This window comes from Antedon bifida, chromosome 2 (genome assembly GCF_963402885.1).
Source record: "Antedon bifida chromosome 2, ecAntBifi1.1, whole genome shotgun sequence".
Classification (NCBI taxonomy): domain Eukaryota; kingdom Metazoa; phylum Echinodermata; class Crinoidea; order Comatulida; family Antedonidae; genus Antedon; species Antedon bifida.
Window position 1 is genome coordinate 8437432 of NC_136227.1, and position 21269 is coordinate 8458700.

The 21269-nt window shown below is 32.7% G+C and overlaps 1 protein-coding gene across 1 annotated transcript in view; it reads right to left on the minus strand.

Moving 5' to 3' along the window:
- The window catches only part of LOC144836151 (fibrocystin-L-like), a 43489-nt gene extending 24193 nt beyond the window's left edge, over window positions 1-19296 (minus strand). Inside the window, exons 1-18 of the mRNA XM_078691359.1 lie at window positions 19210-19296; window positions 11521-11601; window positions 11244-11385; window positions 10724-10817; window positions 10348-10405; window positions 9815-9920; window positions 9089-9142; window positions 8609-8676; window positions 7438-7551; window positions 7038-7284; window positions 5501-5726; window positions 4751-5005; window positions 3692-3842; window positions 3363-3503; window positions 2514-2911; window positions 1907-2034; window positions 987-1153; window positions 195-494 (exon numbers count right to left, since the gene is read on the minus strand). Coding sequence (XP_078547485.1) covers window positions 195-494; window positions 987-1153; window positions 1907-2034; window positions 2514-2911; window positions 3363-3503; window positions 3692-3842; window positions 4751-5005; window positions 5501-5726; window positions 7038-7284; window positions 7438-7551; window positions 8609-8676; window positions 9089-9142; window positions 9815-9920; window positions 10348-10405; window positions 10724-10817; window positions 11244-11385; window positions 11521-11601; window positions 19210-19267 — 2788 coding nt within the window. The 5' untranslated portion in view covers window positions 19268-19296. The remainder of the gene's footprint in view (window positions 1-194; window positions 495-986; window positions 1154-1906; window positions 2035-2513; window positions 2912-3362; window positions 3504-3691; window positions 3843-4750; window positions 5006-5500; window positions 5727-7037; window positions 7285-7437; window positions 7552-8608; window positions 8677-9088; window positions 9143-9814; window positions 9921-10347; window positions 10406-10723; window positions 10818-11243; window positions 11386-11520; window positions 11602-19209) is intronic.
- Between the last annotated feature and the right edge of the window lie 1973 nt (window positions 19297-21269).

Here is a 21269-nt window from a genome sequence, read left to right on the forward strand (position 1 = left end):
ATAAAGTACCGTGACGAATGTCTGAGTTAGTTGGCCTAAATAATCAATTATTATCAGAGTACAGTATAACCATATATGATCTGACGATTTTTTAATGGTATTATTGTATAGTTTTCTCATGCAACTATCAGCATATTTACAGCTGTTAACAAGATAGTGACAGGTATTGTAATAATTTATTAAAATGAGCTTACCTGAGCTTTTACCATTCCATTCCATCATGAAAGTACCAGATATTGGTTTTGATGCTGCTATCAACCTGTCAACGGTAATTGTTGTTCCATTTCGCCAATCATTACTGCTAAATTCGACGTAATCACTCTCGTCTTCAACTGATCCATTTGTAATATTTGCAGCTTTAACTTGGAGTAGAGGGAATCCGTAGGCACAGTTTGCTGCGAATAGTGTGATATTAAAGCTGTTTGTGTCTTTTACAACGGATACTTCTGTAACAAATATATCGTTTGGTCGAGCTGCAGGACGAGTTTGAAGATCTAAAAACCACAAAAAAACATTAAAGAGTGCATATCTATTAAATCCGGATTTTAAAAAAAAAATCCACATTGTACCTAAAAACTACAGGTGACAAAAGAAGTGAAGAAATCAGTTCCTTGTCAAGCATTACTTCAAAATATGTTTTTATTATAATTACTATAGAATCTATACTTTTAAATATTAAATAGGCGAATTCATATTGGGCTACCCTTAGTATTTTCTGCCATTTTCATTTCCATCACGTGTCTGCCGAGTTTATTTGCCTTAAATGACTTTAATGATGGGGTTGGGTTGAACTGAAAGGAGGAAAGGTTCTTTCTAAAAAATGCAAACAAGCTTTTTTTTTCTTTAGTTTTCACCTTACATATATCCATCTCTCTCTTTAACGTTTGCCGTTATTCAGACATCACGCTATCCACGATTTGTATCCATATTTTCTATTTTGAGCAGGGTGGTTTGTTACGGATATATTTGTATCTTTAATGACTTACATCTTATTTCACTGGACCCAATATTCAAGTTATCAATGTAGAAGTCACCACCATCTTGGTAGAGTGTAATGACCTCAACATTAAATGTTGATCCGGGACTACTATCAAAATTGAGTTCTTCGTCTTGCTGTATATAGCTGTATATATCAAAGCAGTCATAACTCCAACTGAAATTTAAAAATAAATGTGTTTTACTAAGTTGTCTATTTATTAAAACATCATTCCCTAACAGATATTTAAAATAAATATATGAACTATTTGTCCATCGATTATGAAAGAAAACAAGGCCATATACATGGCTGCAGTCGCGTGGTCAAGTTAGTGTTTACCGACCGACCGACCGTTGGGTAGATATGTTTCTTTCTAATTTGTTAACATTTCAATAAAGTAAAATAAGAGACAACATTTTATAGAGTGTAGTTATGCCTCGTTCCCATAGTGTGAATTATGCCTAAATCAATATGTATAAGAAAATCGCACATTTTTTCAAATGAGATTTAAGCCTATAACATCCCTAATTTACTAGTTGGTTGGCATGGTTCTTGTATTCTTTTCAATGTTAGTGCTATTACACATTGTAATATTGTATTGTAAACAATATTCAATTTATAGTTGTTATGTAAGTATTTAATATATTATACTTAATATTTTAGTTTATTTCTATCACTTTTGTATTGTATATGTTTATATAGTGTATTTATAAGGCATCTTATTTTCTTTGATTTTAGGGAATAAAAAATACAATATTAATAATCTCCATGCATTAATGTTGATTAAGCAATAAATATTATTAAACCTTAATATTCAAAAGTTGGTTATACCTAATACGAACTCTTAATCGTGTATATTAGTTAAGAATGCAGTACCATTCAAATTGCAATAGAATTCAAAAGACGCATAGTAACACATGGTCTTCTTACCTTGTTGTCTTTGTCAGTTCAGACACTCTGTAAACTCTCTCACTTCTTTGATCTCCATCTTCATAATGTTTCCAACGAATTGTGAACTTTACTTCCTGTGACAGGGCTCCGTTATAAGCAAAGCATACCTATAATTAATTTAATTACATAATGTTTTTGTTTTTAGCCGTAATTGAATGCATTCAATAATAATGATGGCAAATTCATAAGAAAAACATATACAAGCTGATCTATATAAACAAAGTATAACATTTGTGGGATTTCAGTGTAGTTGAAATTTCATAATTAACAAAATCCCGAAATTAAACAGATTGGCACCTGGGATTTACAATATGATAGATAGCTTAGCTAATTATAGTGATGTGTTTCTTTTCTCGGGATCAATAATATTAAAAGAAAACTAGAAGACTTTGGTTGTGTTCGTTTTCATTCCGATTTACTTCCAATAATAATAAACAGTACAATTACAGTGAATTAGAGAAGACAAGAGCAATTATTTGCTTTTCATTGATCTTCTGTCGGTTTCCCGCCAAAACTGGTATGCACTAACCTTTAACGCGCATAAAAAACGTAACAGTCAACTTAAAAAAAATCTTATATTTATTACCTTTCGATTTTTTTCGGCATCGATTAAATCAACAGTCTCTCCATTAGATGACTCAGTTTCTCCTGCTGCGTAAATTATACTAGGATTCTTCAAAGAAGCCCGTCCACAGTATGGTTCCACATCCATCACTCGTGTGCCAGACTCATACCCACTTGCAGTACCCTCGTAATCATTTGTGTAAAGACCACTTGACCCTGAATCCAGTTGACATTGGACAGTGAACATCTCTATTAAAGCTTCTTCAAAATCTTCAGCAGTTGATGAACTTGACAGTGCTGTGCTTTCAATATCGTCAAATGTGACTGCGAAACTGTCAATGGTAGCCATGCTTCCTTCAACTGTGGTGGAGCTCTCGACCTCGAAGTCATCGGACATTCCAACCAATTGTTGAACATTACCTAAACAAGAATAACATTACAAAAATGGTTTTTGTCTACTTGACATTGAAGACATTTTTTAATGAATTCAAAGAAACGTAATTATACTGTGTCTCGAATATTCCAATATTAAATTTTATTTAACAAACTCTGCTTTTCTCAAGCAAAAATAGTTACATTTATTTCTAGTGGCAGTAGGCATAATAGTTGTTTAGGTAAAATTAAAAGAAACTACATTATACATATAATTTGAATTCCATCGAACCCGGTTCAGTTAATTAAGTTATCTATCAATGCTGATTGGCACACCTCTTTATTCTCCTTCATGCATTTTCTCATGCTCTTGTGACCTCTTGTGTAAAGGTCATACGATTTATCAATAAAGAGTTCAATATTCAAGAGGAAGAAAACAGAGATATAGAATAGAATTTGCAATACAACAAAGCCATGTTTCATGAAATTATCTGCTTACCCGAACCTGATGGGAAATGAATCACAAACACATTTCCAGCCAATCGTATTGTTTTATTGACAGACACAGGATATGCAACGCTCTGCAGGTTGTTAATAGCATCTTGTACATCATTGGCAGTGACATCAGCAGACAATGAAGCTAAATAGAGGAAAACATATTGTATATTGAATTATTGTATAATATTATATATTGTATAATTAGTAATGAAACTGACATCTTGCGATGTGATTAACCAGTATTGGAATTATTGATAATGATACTTCTTAAGCCGATTTTCCACTAGGCGAATTTTTGGAAAATCGGCTTTACTGGAGTAAACGTGTTACCTGTGGTTTCTTCCATAAATGAAATGCTGAACGTTCCTTCCAGATCTTCGCATACTCGTACATACTCATTTTCTGTGTCTTCATTTGAACAGTTTGAAAACAACAACAGTATTTCTTGAACTTCTCCATCTCCTCCATTAATACTTAAAACCTTTAAAGATAATGAATTGTTTTTAACTTAAGTAATACTAAACGAACGGCTAAATTATTTATCTGGCATTAACTCTCATGTGAACTCATCTAAAGCTCTGTCTACACTATCAAACTTTAAGTGAAAATGTGATGTGCTTATATATGGACATGATGATGTCATATCATATTTGAGCATATCACTATCCTATTTGGGCACATTGTCCTTTTTTGTAAAACTAGTAGTTTAATATGTTTGTTAGTAATGGTTTATTATCTTTCAAAGAAAACCTTAAAAAAATGTATTTATGGTTTCTCACTAAGAGTCAACCACTCTAACAATATCCTGGTTATGTGCATTATGAGAAATGCCTTTTACGGATCATCAATGGATGTAAACTGGTTATTTTTACTCCGAGAGTTTTAATGTACACGTATTACCAGTTTGTGGTCCATGGACTTTTGTATTATTATTGTATTGTTTTATTATGTAATTATGTATATTAGTTAGATATTTTTGTATCTGTAATTCTGTATAATTATGTACATTTGTTTACGAAATAAAGAATTTTGTATTATGTATTATTATTAATAGTGTAGACAGAGCTTAATGCGAGAGAAACTCACAGTTTAACAAATGGATATCCTGCAATATCGTAGTTTAAAACATTTCGATAAAGTCAAACTGTACATCATGTAGTCCTATTCTTTGATCTTGCTTGACAATTTGTCTTGTTTTTTAGAAAGACCTAGTCCTAGCCTACTTTTACTTTACGTGTCCTAGCATTTGTATTCGATCAAAACAGTGTGAGTTTTTTAGATTAATGCAATGTCATGGTGACATTTATAGAAGACTAGTTTGAGCAATGGAAACTATCGAGTACAGGTGTGGAAAAAAGATAAACTTAAGGGATGAACGGCATGGCCTACCTGTTGTTCATTATTCTTAGTTGATGTAATTGATATTGTTTGTTCTTCGTTAACTGCTCCACTATAATCAGCATTACTAATCGGCAGATCAAACATCATCAAACCAACGTTGATATAGTCTAATCCGTATCCTTCACGAAGATAGGCTTCGATGTAGTAGTGGTTCCCGCCAGTTAGTGTCAAAGCGTCGGATATTTGTTCGTCGGGACGTGTGTAAAAGTTACCGGTTGCCCATGAATTGAATGCAATTTTTACCTACAAAAGAAAAAGAGACAAAATTAATGGTTTCTTTATGGATACCACAAACTCATCTCATTTCATTATCTTTGAAATGCGTGCGCACAAAGTTAGTTTGGTTCGAGAAGAAAAAAAAACCTAATCCTAGTGTTATCCATTTGTGAACGAGCAAGTAACATCTTTATTATTTTTAATGCACGTCTATAATTATGTGTCTCTTCGTGGAAAAATACAAATTGGTTTAATTAATTTCGACTAGTAAAACTACGCATAGCAATGGTATGCCCTAAATAAAGAGCACATCAATTTCTTATTGTATTTTTTAAATAATTTCTACATACAATAGTTTTCCTTTTTGTTAATAGACTGTTTTTAATACTATAAAAAATAATACTATTAAATACATTTGTTTATAAATACACCTTGACAAAAAACTTCAGAAAATTTCATAAATATACGAAATAGGCACATAAAGTAATGCATGTGTTATAATAGCATTTTAAAATGTCTTACTTTATCTTCCGGATTCTCTGTCATGCTGAAGTATAGTTCTGATTGGTCATCACTGTAAATCATGAATTTAAATACACCGTCGTATGGTGCCACAAAATAGCCCCTATATCTGGACGAGTAGTAATCGGTCTCTCCAAACGTAGGATCATCTGGAGACTGGAACTCGTCACGCACCTCAATGTAGTAATCACTGGCCGATGTGTTCCAGGTAGCATCAGAGAAGTCACTAAAACGAATTAAATGAGGAAAGAAAATAAGTCTTACTATCGTGTATGTTTGTGTATATGTTTATCAACTTACACCGAAGCATATTATTTACAGTTTTGAGAACCAAGCGTGTACATCTAGGACTACTGTAAATAAAGCCGCTGGACTAAGAAGCAAATTTGCCAATTAATATGGATATATGGATTCGTGACAGTTTACGATTATTTTGGAACAGCTTTTTGAAATAGGTTCTCAAGGATTATACACATGAAAAGGGAAGGAAAACTCATCATACCTTTTGCAAAAGTACCATAAAGATCAACAGTATTTTGGGTTACTTATTTATTTTATGTTATTTTATTTATTTATTTATTTCAGAAACCTCCCGAAGGAAAAGCATAAAATACAAATATCTAAAATACAAGAATAAAATGTTAACAAGGTTAACAAGGCAATATAGGTCTAGTGCAACAATACAATATTTGTAGTGTGTTAATCTGAAGGAGATTATTTCTAGTGTTATATTTATTGTTTTAGATAACAGACAATATTAGCACTTCAAAGATAATTTTTATCAGTTCTGAAGTAGGCTAGGCCTAAAGTTCGTACAGACATGTTTACCAATCATCCTGTATGCCCTGGACAATGATTTAGCCTTTGTCATTTAGAAGCTCAACTTTCTGAACTATTATAGTTATTATCATCTCAACAAGTTTGCAAATATGTCCTGCATTTTATGATTCAACGTGTGAGTCGATAATTAGGCAAATATTTGGTTATTCTTGAAACATACATCAATTATGATAACCTTAAAATATTAGATATCTACGAACATTTGTCAATAATGTTGATAATACACTCAGTAAATCTGACAGAACTTAAAAATTATGATATCTTTACAGTCATTTAGATAAAGACGGTTGTTGAAAATGAGTGAAAACCAGGTGAGGTAAATTTGATAACACTGCTGGTGGTAGTGTAAACATCTGACTTATTGCTCTCATCGTAAACTTGACAAACTAACTAAAAGTTTGCATGAAAGTGACATTGAACAAAATCACATGTATAACAGCAAGTTTGGCCTCCACAATGTTCAATCTCAAGGGCAGATCCTGGGACTCGGTTTGCGCGCTGCCCGCTTTGAAAGGCATAATGAAAATATAAACTTTTGCAACGTTACTGTAACATGGAAAAGAAAACGAAAAGAAGAGACCATTTTTTCTTGGTCATAATGTCAAAGTTACGTTAAAATAATTTACAGTAAATACGACCAAAAAGAACAGAAACTTATTGAAAAAATCACCAAATTTCAATTAACCAATATCGTTACCTGTTAAAATATGTGTCTGTCCATACTTCTCGGTAAATACCTCGGTTGCCAGGGAAGGTTGTTTGATTGCTAGGCTGTTCTCCAGTGATGCATTCAATAGCATTATCTTTAACACTGACTAACTCACATTTGACTCCACCAACATCAACAGCAACGTTTTCCATCTTGGTTCCGAAGTATTTACCAGCAATGGTGATATGGGTACCTCCTCTGTAGCTGCCATAGTTTGGTGTCACTCCTTTAATATCTGAAAATAGGAATAGATACATGTTGTTTTATGACATGATGACGCGATACTGCATTTGTGTTGTTGTTATTTACGTCTTATCAATTTTATAATTTTTTTTTAAAAACCAATACTTGGAAGTACAGATTTAGAAATTTAGGAATACGTTCTTACCGGCGTGTAGTTGATATAAATAAAGCTCTCCTCCAAAGCTAACAGAATATGCCCCTGACTCAGTGTATGAACGACCCCATTCAGACGACACAAGGAACGTTATGTTCTTCGAATCTGGGAAAACATGATGAAGAAACATAAAGTATATTTAAAAAGCAATACCATATATGTAGGATTTTTAAAAACAGAGACAAAAACAACAATGTATATATATTTGCATTTATTAACCCAGAGCAGCAAAAATTAAGCGGCATTCATATCTTCTCCGGTCCGGCTCCGGTTCTAGTTCAGGGTCGCGTCAGAATATCACGCGGCTACACGTATATGGAGTAAAATGATTGGTGCATAGCCGGCCGCGTGGAGCGTCGTGAAACGAAAAAAATGAGATGCGATGCGATTTTGAGCCGTATCGGAGCAGGTGTGAAAGAGCCTTTAATGTAGTTTACCGATAATGTGTAATAATTGCTGAACTTAAGCAATTTCAACCCAATTTAGAGTTGGTTTATTGTAATAAACATCTATTTTTACCACTAATATTGCTAACAACTGTAGTAATACTTGTTGATCACTTGACCGCTCTCTAAAGTCTCTGGTACATTTTCTGTTGACCAAATACTAGTATTAGTTATCAAGTGACTGTGTAATCTATATTTGATCAATGACACGTTAGTGTGTAGATTCAGGTGGTGGTAATGGTTTATATTTATCTTGAAGATATCTTGACCAATACAATAATCACATATAATAACAGCATTTACGTACGTTGGCCCACATCGTTATCTAATCTATCTTTCAACTCTTAAAGATTCTATCCGTTCTACTAACACACATCATTTGTACAGTATATGCCTATTTATTTACTCTTTTTTCTTTTTCACTTTCTCTTTTCTAGAATTTATTTTATTATTATAAATGGAAAGAAATCATTAGGCGCGCCTACATAAAACTTGTTAGCAGACGATTTCTGTAATTATTGTTTTAGTCATGTAGATATTTTATTTTTATGTTCTTCAGACCCTACTGCAAATTACGAGCTGATTTTCGATGATCTTATTGTCAATTTTGTGACAACCAATTGAGATCAAGTTATTGCTGCGTGAAGACAGAAGAACCTTTAACAATGGGTATTTTATGACCTATTGTTGTTATTTTCTATTTTTAAAACACTTACCAACAATTGTACTGTTCGGTTTACAAACAATGGTTCCCCAGCCGTTGGAAGCCTTGTCAATACCATACCTAAATGGGTAGACATTTAAAAACAAACAATATGAACTTACTATTTGCTCATTTTCATGCGTAGTGTAAAATATGAATTATGATTAAAAGTTTTAATTTCTAAAAGCGGAATGCTATTTTTCATTCAAATGCCACTTAATCCGGGTTTAAATGTCAATTTTAGTAAAATATTACAAATATAAAATACATTACTGAATTATTAGTCTTTGAAATAATATCATACTATATTTTGTTATGCAGTGTATAATACATTTGTCATAGGCCTAATTGTGAACTTGTCATTGTGGTATAACCATGGACATATATAATACCCATGGTATAACATTTACCAATATCTCTGATCATTTTGATCCGAGTTGATAATATCGGTAGTAGAAACTTTACTTAAACATAACCACACATGAATACTTACACAGTTCCCGTTTCTTGGTCAATAGGATCACAGATGCTAGATCCCATATATATCCTAAAAACAACAAATTTCAACTACAGTTATAATACGAGTGACATTTTGCATCAGGCGTTTTTACGCTGTGGCTCTAGTTAAAGATGTATTGTCCCACAAAAACACGTTGAATAGGTTATTTTGTAGTTTAATACAGTTATTAACTTCCGTAGAAAAAAAGAGGAAAACAAGTAATTTATATATATATTCAACAACAAAATGGTTAAGAATTATTTTTAAAGAGTCATTCATGCAACAGTAACAATCGATTTATCCTTGGCTAAATTCATACATTTGAAACAAACACAAAACAAAAATAATTTTCAAGCTAGACGAATAATGTGTGGCTTATGCTACTTGATACTACCATATTCAACTTTTCAAGCTTTCTAGCATGTATAAGCTATAGTTATACAATTCCTAATAATGTAAAAACATTAAGATTGAGTGTACAGCAGTACAGGTGCACAACTGTATGCTTAGTTTTTATTTCATTATTTCTTTTTTAAAGTTCTGTCTATTTTATCAAACTTTATGCGACACAAAAATTGATGTGCCCATTATGGACATGATGATGTCATATCACTATCATATTTGGGCATATCACTACCATATCTGGGCACATCACACTTTTTCGTCAAGCTAGCTTGATAGTGTAGACAGAGCTTTACGATTTCTGTTTTTCAGGCGTACCTTTGAATTTCAATGTCGGTATTTGAGTCTTCATATTCATCAGCTTGAGATTGACTTGGTGTAACAATATCAGTTACAATATAGCCATAGAAATTCAACGTAGAATCTGCAATGCGTGAAATTAAACTCAATAGGTCGATTAAACTCAATTTAAATTTAGTGTGTTTTAGAATAGTGTGATATAGCATACATTTCATTACATTTCCACAGACGAGCGGGTAACAGTACGCGGTAAACGGTAAGTGGAAAATAAAAATATAGAATCTATTTTATTTCTCTATGACCATTTACACAAAACGTGAAGCGGACAGTTGTTGAGCGGAAACCCGTTCAGGATAGATACAGTTTCTATGTGGGACAAGGTACGCGGATTACAGCTTACCGTTACCGCTATTCTGTGTACATAAATAATAATATAACGTGAAATGTATGCTCTCAGACTATTTTAAAGTTTAATTAACTTATTGAGTTATTATTATCAGGCTAAACCAATTTAGAAATATTTTATTATGTTATTAAAAATTCGAACTTACCTGGAGTTCCAGATCGTGGCCAAACAAGTCTTACTATTGGTGTTCTATTACTTTTGTACTAGTTGAATAAGAATAAAGAATAGACAATTGTAATATTGTTTTATAAAAACATTTCTGGTAAAAAAGAAATTTAGCAAAAATGATCGCTTTGTTTGGTTTAATTGCGGTACTGAAATATGTATCTAATGGTGCAAAAGTTTATATCTCGTTCCTCTGACAAATCATATCTTATCTGTTCCATTTGCCGCACTAGAGTTCTGTTTACAAATTAATATATTACTTAATTGGTGTTTAATTTACTAACGTACACTTTATTTTTCTTGATGAAGAATCATTACAAATTAGGGAAAATTAAATAAAACCGCTTTATTATTACCTGAAATCTGCAATTATTAGAGTTACTACAGTAGGTATCAACTTCTTTCCCATCGACTGTAACGTAAATGTAGTAGTCACCGGGAATCGCAGCTCTAAAAGTGAAACCAAATGCCCAAACATTGTTTAAAAGAAACTAGATAACATTACGTCATTAGAATTGATGAAGTCATAACTTTCAGAAAATGAAACACGTTACATTGACAAGTTGGAATCCAGCCTGTTGCGGTTCATATAGTTATTTAGCCGGGAAGGGTCTTTCACACCTGTTCCGGCACGGTTCTGGTCCGGCGCCGGCAAATCCAATCGAACGTCAACGTTTCGTTTTCACGCGGCTGCGCGCATATCGATTGGCGCATAGCCGCGTGGAGCGTCGTAAAAACGAAACATTGATGTTCGATTCGCCGGACCGGAACCGTGCCGGAACCGGTGTGAAGGGTCTTTCAGTCGGTCGAAATTAGCTATAACTGTGCGCATCTATATATAAATTATAAAACCAAATTATCATTAGGCCTACATACCTTGTATCGCAGTAAATTGTACTTTCTGTTGTCCAGTAAGTGATGACGTCACACTCTACGGTTGCCGTAGTTGAGCGTAAATAAACACGATTACCGTTTTTCTCATTCTCATCACCGTAATTAAATTGATCAGGACTAAAATCTAAAGTAAAATATATAATAAATAAAACCATGCGAATATTATATCAGGCCTTTTATTTTGTGTATAATATTGGGGTTTTTTTAGGTTATTTAATTTGAATATGATATTTTAAAGTTTGAATATAATAGACATTACCTTTTCCAGATACAGTTATTCGTGTTGCACCTTCATAACTACCACGCCTTGGCCATATACTCGTAACTTTTGACGCAACTCCTAAAAATATATAAAAAAATTAATTAAATCAAAATTGATGCGACGACATGCCTGAGTTTATTTGTATAAATTATTAATCACTGTTCTTGGAAATAGATAGCAAATATGTAATATGTTGTAATGTTTTATGCTGGACCTTTTGAAAAACAACAATGTCCCCTTTGTAGGACAACGTTGATATTGTTATCCAGTGGAAATATGTTTATAAATAAAAAAAATTAAAACAAAATGTCACAAAAAAAACACAACGCCGTATAAAATAAAGAGAGCTAGTGTTACAGTGGATTCCTCCTTTGGACATCTTTAAACCTTTATTTTGGTGGATATGTTTTTGTCATGAACGGAAGGGGTAATATGTGTTTTTAAGTGATCCGTAAATTGTATTTCTTTAAATGGACAAACATCTCTATAGTTACCTTATTTTGTAAGTAACAAAATACTCATTTATTTTTGAAAAAGGAATACAATTGTTCACGTGCCACGTGCATCTGATATGTGAAGAAACATGTTTCGTTATAAGAAGAGTAACAAAACCAAATGGTATTGTTGTTCTGTACGAAATTATGTTTGGTGTTACTTTGGTTACACGATGAGCATATCGGTTTTATGGAGGCTCACAATTTGCTCGCTTCACTTGAATAATAAAAACAATTGTTTCTTCAGAACTTTGTTCTTCTATAGGATCTCCAAAAAATAAACTTGTTTTTCTAACCTTCAAACAGATTAACGAAATCAAAGAATTACTATTCGATTTTGTGTATATGCTAGGCTATTCAAACGAAAGCTGACAATGTGAAACATTGTTTGAAGTTTAGTTTATTTTCAAACAATCAATACTTAGTCAATCTTTGTTATTTTTATACTAGGCAGTTGTCGGATCTAAACAATACAAATCAATAAGGCACCAAAGTGGCTAACGAGTTGATGTTACATAACAGCTACAAGGTGGTCTGATAATCGATAAGTTTTGTGGTGAACTTTGACTGAATTTTTTTAAGTAGCGCGTGTGCTCATAACATGATTTAAGTGCATTATAACACTATTTGATTTTGTAAATTTGTATCACGTGCTGTTGAGTATACTATCTATTGCACGGTGAAGTATTTCATAGGCCTATCACAGGTCAGATGTTTTGGAATTTAAATTACTTGTTTAAATTAGAACATTACATATTTTATATTTGTTGAATGAGGAGAACCTTTTCATTTTATTAAAAGCCTGATTCTGCCTCTATTAGGCCTATAACATTCCATTTAACCTCATGAAAATACTCTCCTTGTTCAACTCTTTCTGAATTATCTTCGCCACTGTTATTGTGAGACGCCTCATTATTTCCACATGAATAAGACAATAATGAAGGAAGATTATAGCAAAATGAAATCCCATTGCCACTTTTTCTGATTCTATGGAAATGCCAATTCTCACAGCTAGAGCCATGCTAATTTACTACGCACAATCAAAAGGAAGATGGTAGCTTCCGTGGTTGCTTCAATACAAAGCGGCGCCGACCGGTCACGTTTTTGTAGATGCCCCGTCGCGCCGGGCATGAGACATCCCTTCAATGCAACCAATATATTCTTGAACCATGATTTCACAATGTTATCGAAATATGTTACGTTTACATTTGGCGTTATATTATCATATTGAGGTGGATGGTGTTTACTTTGATAAAACTCAAACAGGTTCAATACACGTACACCCCTGGTATTGGCCCCCATGAGGCTGTCATTTACTTTCGATCAATTGTAGTCAATTCTATAGAACCGTGCCGCGCGTAATAAAACACAATTATCAATAGGCAATCCGCACGCAATACTTTATTGGAGAAAAATTAACTTGTTATTTATCTTAATTATGTTTGATTCTCAATTAATTATTGTGTTTTATTGTTTGTGGTAAAACAATAAACAAACAAAAACAAAACACATTATTCATATTGCGGAATAAGGTTTAGAGATTGCGTGGTGCGAGATTATTGTTTCCGTATAGTCAGTGTTAATTCACCTTGAATTTAAGTTTATGAAACTTGGACCCTTTTTTCTACTTTTACTTCTTTGCCTGTTTACCTCGTTATAATGAGTAAGTGTCTATGTTCTACTCGTAAAAACATTCTCTTTCAGAATAATATTAAAAATGTTAAAACTCGTTTTCGAATATTTATTTTTCCTTTAAGCATGTCTTCCAAAACCAACATAATGAATTTTAATATATTCATATTCATATTCATATTCATTTTCCAGAAGACATAAAATACATATAATACAATCAAAATACAAACACAAGAAAACTAACACCAGTCTGGCGGATTGTAGAAAAGTGACGAAGTCACTATGTTAGTACTCTCCTTCTGGTGTAGACAAAAATAACAAGTTAACAGCAAAAGACATTAAAGAACCAAAAAGGCACAAATCAGTCACTTCAATAGGGAAGGTATCCCACAACCTCGGAAAAGAAATAAAGGCAGAGTGGTAAAATGCATTGGTACGAGAACCCATATGCCTAAAAACTAATTTATAATTTCTACACGAAACTGGGTTGGTAAATATCGTACATATTCACCAAACATTACAGAAAAACGATGTTTATATTTTGCGATTGTAAATGTGTAATGAATTGGAAAAAATGCGACAGATTCCAGTAAAATATAAATAATAATAAAATTGACATTTGGTGTATTTTCCTATTATTTATTTCCTCTTATGAGCATCTAAAATATACCTGTTCCTAAAAAAAGCAGAATTTTTTGCTTTCTGATTGGCTATTGCTCTAAAAATGTCATATTATTTGCACCCAGACAGCATATTAAAAACACAAAAAGTGGGGTAAACGCACTTTTTTTTCAACTTGCACAATAACGAAATACAGGATTTTTAACCAATTCGTGTTGCTATGGTGGTACAATAACAAATGCTTTGTTAATATGGCAACCGGCACAAACAAAAATAAAAGAACAATAACGATAAGTTTGTATATAGTCAGGGTCCTCGTGTATTTCCGTAGGATTTTATTGCCCAAAGTGAGATTTCACTTGATTTCACTTTATTATGGTGCTAGGATACCAAAAATGCTAGGTAACAAATTTTCACGATCCCGTAACCATGGTAACAGCCCCAAATTCAAAATGGCGACCAAATCGCCATATCTCCATAACCCTTTGGTCTAATGACAAGATATTGGTATCAAAATACTCGGAATATATACATTTATATTCGTTGTAATAGAACATTTTTACTAAATGCAACCGGAAATGCTATTTTTCTGTACTATTGACCCTTGACCTTGACTCGTACTGTATCTTAAAAACGGCTGGTCATAGACATTTAAAAATGACCTCAAATTGCTCAGACCTTATATATATATATTTATTGTAATGCAATATTTTGTAAAAAAATGTCCGGAAGCAAAGTTATTGGCCTTTGACATAGAGAATAGCTTACAAGGATTTTTATTCAGTAGTCTCTGGTCATATCTTCATAACCCTTTGGTCTATTGACAAGATATTGGTATCAAAATACTCGAAATCAATATATTTATATTCGTTGTAATAGAACATTTTTACTAAATGTAACCGGTAATGTTATTTTTCTGCACTATTGACCCTTGACCTTGACTCGCACTGTATCTTAAAAATGGCTGGTCATAGAAATTTTAAAATGGTCTCAAATTGCTCAGACCATATATATTTATATTTATTGTAATGCAATATTTTGTTAAAAAATGTCCGGAAGCAAAGTTATTGACCTTTGACATAGAGAATAGCTTACAAGGATTTGTATTCAGTAGTCTCTGGTCATATCTCCATAACTCTTTGGTCTATTGACAAGATATTGGTATCAAAATACTCGGAATAAATATATTTATATTCGTTGTAATAGAAAATTTTTACTAAATGTAACCGGAAATGCTATTTTCTTTACTAGTGACCCTTGACCTTGAATCGCACTGTATCTAAAAAACGGCTGGTCATGGAAATTTTAAAATGGTCTCAAATTGCTCAGACCATACATATTTATATTTATTGTAATGTAATATTTTGTGATAAAATGACCGGAAGTAAAGTTATTCACCATTGACATAGAGGATAGCTTTACATTACAAGGATGGATAAATATTGGTCAGATGTTTTGGCCCTACTCTGACGTAATTTTCACTTTTACTAAAAATACATCATTAAAACTTAAGTAATGTGGGACTCCAACAACCTCCAGATCACTAGCCTGGCGTTCACTAGGGTAATTATGTTATGCATTCAGTTCTTTTCTAAACTCACATTTTCAAATATTGTTTTCAATTGCCACTTTGAACCTTTATAAACGTATTAATTGAAGATTTCTGATTTGGCTAAAAGTAGTAAATGTTAGAGTGAGATTTGAGACTTGATGGTAATTATAACCTATATTATTAGGAAGGTATCTTGCAGATTTGTTTTGCCCATTACTGGTTTACATTTATATGCTCGTCTTATTGCCATCTAACACAAATGAACCAGCTTGGTTTGATGTAGATGACCCAATAACAGTGAATAAAAGATTGTAATTAATTTAAATGTAAAGAAAAAAAAATCTGTATTTAAAATAGTGCTCTCTTCCCCGATCAGGATCTAGAACAGAAGGAAACAGTTAAAATGGGTTGGTGGTCTTGTTGGAATTACTTAAAATGAGGAAATCGAACTAGATATACCATCAAACTCACTCTTCAACACAAAACACAGTAAATCATTCAAGATTTCATCGAAATACTGTACATTCATAACAAAATAAACACCTTTTTTAACATTGTCTTAATAATTGCAAAAGAAGTCAAGAAATATATCTTAAACAGAGATAATAAAAAAATGAGTTGTCGAGCTTTTTAAAGTTTGTGAGCAAAGTCTGGTTGACTCCCTGAAAAGAAAATTAAACTAAAAACATTTAGTAGCTTGAAGGAGATAAAATCATAAGATACTGTAAACATCAAAAACCTCTTGGTCACTTTTGTTCCTTGGCTTGGCGATAATGACTCACAAAATGGCAGTCAATGTTGATTGCTTCTCATATCGCGAAACATCTAAGAACCAAGGAACGTCTAACCACATAATAATGTATGGCCGGCAGCAGGTCAAAAAAAATTGTAAAAGTATAGCAATTAACATTTCAGGAAAAGTGCAGGAAGAATCAATTTGACTACGTCATTTTAGTGAAGGGTGGATGGGAAGAAAATGAATACAGTGCAATGAATTTCTGCTGTAATTTTTACTACTATTGTCCAAAGTTGTTTACATAGATAAATGTGCTTACTTACACTATAAAGTATATAGGCATACTATTTATAAAATATATAAAAACTAAATAATATGTTAATTAGAAATTAAATATTTGAATGATAAAGTATATACTATTTATAAAATATATAAAAACTAATTATGTGAATTATAAATTAAATAATCGAATGATAATAATACGTATAAACTCATTTTTTAATTCCTATTGCCGATACATGCTCAAATAGATAAATGCTTATACATAAAGTTGATGTTTATTAGGTCAATGGTCAATAACTTTACTTCCGGTCATTTTCTAACAAAATGTTACATTAAAATAAATATAAATATGTATGGTCTGAGCAATTTGAGACCATTTTTTTAAATTTCTATAATCAGCCGTTTTTTAGATACAGTGCGAGTCAAGGTCAAGGGTCAATAGTGCAGAAAAATAACATTACCGGTTACATTTAGTAAAAATGTTCTATTACAACGAATATAAATATATTGATTTCGAGTATTTTGATACCAATATCTTGTCAATAGACCAAAGGGTTATGAAGATATGACCAGAGACTACTGAATAAAAATCCTTGTAAGCTATTCTCTATGTCAAAGGCCAATAACTTTGCTTCCGGACATTTTTTTACAAAATATTGCATTACAATAAATATATATATATAAGGTCTGAGCAATTTGAGGTCATTTTTAAATGTCTATGACCAGCCGTTTTTAAGATACAGTACGAGTCAAGGTCAAGGGTCAATAGTACAGAAAAATAGCATTTCCGGTTGCATTTAGTAAAAATGTTCTATTACAACGAATATAAATGTATATATTCCGAGTATTTTGATACCAATATCTTGTCATTAGACCAAAGGGTTATGGAGATATGGCGATTTGGTCGCCATTTTGAATTTGGGGCTGTTACCATGGTTACGGGATCGTGAAAATTTGTTACCTAGCATTTTTGGTATCCTAGCACCATAATAAAGTGAAATCAAGTGAAATCTCACTTTGGGCATTAAAATCCTACGGAACCCCTATTTTCATACATGAGGAACCTGACTAATAGTGTCAAAGACAACAATACGGCGAGTTGGTGATTAACTCTGCATTGATGAACGTTGAATGATATCAAAAATACCTATCAGTGAGTTGACAAAATGAATAAAATTAATTCATCATTATTATAAAGTTGACAAACAATTTCTGATATCTTTATTTTGTTTTATCTGAATAATAATTGTTTATAGGCCTATAATAATTGTGTATTTTGTTGAAGTAGGCTACTTTTTAAAAGTAAATTGAAATACTATTATATAAAATGATCGGAATTACTGAATCATTGAGTTAGAGTTTGGTCGCTTTATTTCTCTGCTTCTCTTATGTTACATAAATAGGCCTACTAACTATGCCTGTAGCTAGACGGTGGGGAAAAACGGGCAACATTGTAATCATATTACCGATGTTTTATTATTTTAAATGTACCTCTACATGTACCCTTCTACACTCTTGGTGCTCACTTCTGGCGTACTTTCCGAACACACCCAACTTTCAAATTCAACTTACTTATTAGCAGGAAAGAGGGAAATTTCACTCTTCCATGCTTTCTACTAACCGCTTTGTCTGTAGAGTATGTTTATGTGTGTAATAGTTTATGGTTCCATACAAGTTTCAATTGGAATTTCATTGGGGCCGGTTTTCTGCCTTGCTATTTTAATGTAATTAACACATTTAGCATAGGGTTATCACTTTGATTTTTACTATTTTAATTTGAGGCAATGTGTTAAATACGGTATTATATCACAGTAATATTATTACCGCGGTAATATATTTACCGTAATATTACTACTGCGTTATATTACAGTAACATTACTACGGTAATATATTACAGTAACATTACTGCAGTAATATATTGCAGTAATATTACAATACGGTAATATATTACAATAATAATAAATAAACTAGAATTTAATTCGTCACTTTGACGAATATATGAAAAAATATATTATTTATTGCAATAAATAACAACTTTACTACGGTAATATTACATTATTGTAGCAATGTATTACAGAAATATTATTACAGTAATACAGTATGTTATCAAAAGGAATTAGAACTTTGAGTTTGGAGGTTAAATAATACTTGTCAGTGACACCAAAAATAAGGTTCGCGCGCGTACACTATCATTTTCATCAATGTTAAAACGCGCGCGTCATGTTCCGCGTTCTGCTGACGATTTTATTTATTTTTTTTCATTTCAGTTATGAAACAATTTATTAAGTATAAAAATAAAATACAATTTACCATACCATTTACCATTTTAGAAAAAAAAATACCATAACTTAAAATAATCTATTACTTACCAATTGTCCAAAGCGCACAACAGGTGAAGACAAATACATGTACACGCATTGTGGCCATTTCTCGTTATATCCAATACTATTAACAAGGAACTATAACAGTATAAAACCGTTGAAAAAATAACAACTCAATCACAAAGCATATTCTCACAAATATACTTGTCTGTAGATCGCGGATCGGATCAAGAAACTGTTGTTGTAGAACCGATTTGTGACGTTGTAAGCCAAAACTACTGATGTCAGTTTGGCCAATGCGAGGCGGTCTTCGTGATAACTAATAGTTGTAAGAACATAAAAGAAAGTTGCATCGATCGATAAATATCTGGAGTTAATACCGGCACCGTTTTGACCAATAGAATTTGAGCAGACAATACGATAATAGTGTTTTGTTTTGTGGTGGACAAGATTTGATTGGATTTTGTAAAGGGTGCTATTTTGTTTGTAGTAGATACGTAGGCCTTCGTATCACCTGCATAACATGTTGGTCCACAGATTTCGATTGGATTTTGCAAGGGGATGTTATTGTTTTTGTGACCACACAGCTTGCTTCGCATGTGGTGTTTTTTGTTGTTGTTTATTAACCTTGAAATAATTATGATTTTTATACAATAGTTTCCTTAAACATCAAATAATTTTCTCCTGTTACCCCAGCCATTAAACTCTATCGATTTGTGTATGTAGTCTAATGCCCTCTTTATGTGGTAACTCACGACCTTGATAAATATGACGTTAAACAACAAGGATTTTGCAAGATTTATTTTATTTGGAATTACAATGTAAAATGTACAACGCAGTGCCACAAAGGCAGTGCATCCAGGACATAAAGCACGGAGGTAATCAACCATAACACGGAACCAATGACGCAACAGGGAACGTGTCTCTCAAACCAGGACTTTGTAACAGTTTCTACGACAACGACCAAATATTGGTGAATTTGATGATGACATGAATTCAAAGAATCATAAGAGAATACAACTCTTTACATACAAGTCAATGACATTTTCGGGAATCCGGTTTACCCATTTCTGTAGGCCGTCTCGGGAGGCCTATTCCTTGGTTCTCGGTGCGGACTGCAAGTAATTCAGACCAATCATGATGCGATAGATGGATCATCCGAACAGTCGATTGGTCAACTCACTTGCGTGTTGATGCAGACTATGGCGTTGTTGTCACTAAAGCACCAGAACAATTGATTTCAGCCCATATTAAATTATTAATATATCTTTATTTTATAGCCATACAGTATGCTTGCATTTCATTTACGCCCTCTACAGTTACACGTCGTTCTCTTATAAAGTGATTTATTGTTTGTAGCTTAGCTTGAAGAAATATATCTCTTTGTAATTTGTCAATCCTACGAATGCTTTCTTTTCAGAATGCATGTTGATCTTTTGTTGTTCTACTTTACAAAATTGTAATATTACATAAGCGTGTGGAATTAGATAGAAATACAGTTGTGCCATGTTATCTTGTATGAGGTTTATATACATTTAGTATATGTTCTAGCGTGAATTAAGGCTTATTCATTCATCCATTTAGAGACACGGCCGCGGAGTTCAAAGAGCGTGTTTGATTGGCAGCAGAGCTTTAGTATAGGCGGGCGCGTTAGAAAATCGTTTGATTTCACCGTCCATACTTATCCTTCTATTCCTTAATCCATGGTTCTAGACAACGATGGTAACAAGATAAACATGTTGGCACACATGGCGTGTCATACGTATACTGGAATCATCATTAGGCGAGTAACGGAAATCAAAATAATACCAACAACATAAAAAAAGAAATAGAGAGACACGGGGGAAAGTAACGGTTTAGGTAGTTCAATAGAAAAGAAAGATGTTTGCTTAAAAGCGACATGAGGTCAAACCTTAATGTTAGAAAGGGCAGTAGGCCTACAGTAGGCCTCCTTGCAATGTTCGTATCATTGATTGTCTTCCCCCGACACATTGTTTTATAAATTCATCATTGCGATGCGCACATGATATACTGCAATTCTATCAATCACGTGGTTGAACCTAGGCAATTCTGAAAGATAATAAGATATATTATTAAAACTTGGTTTC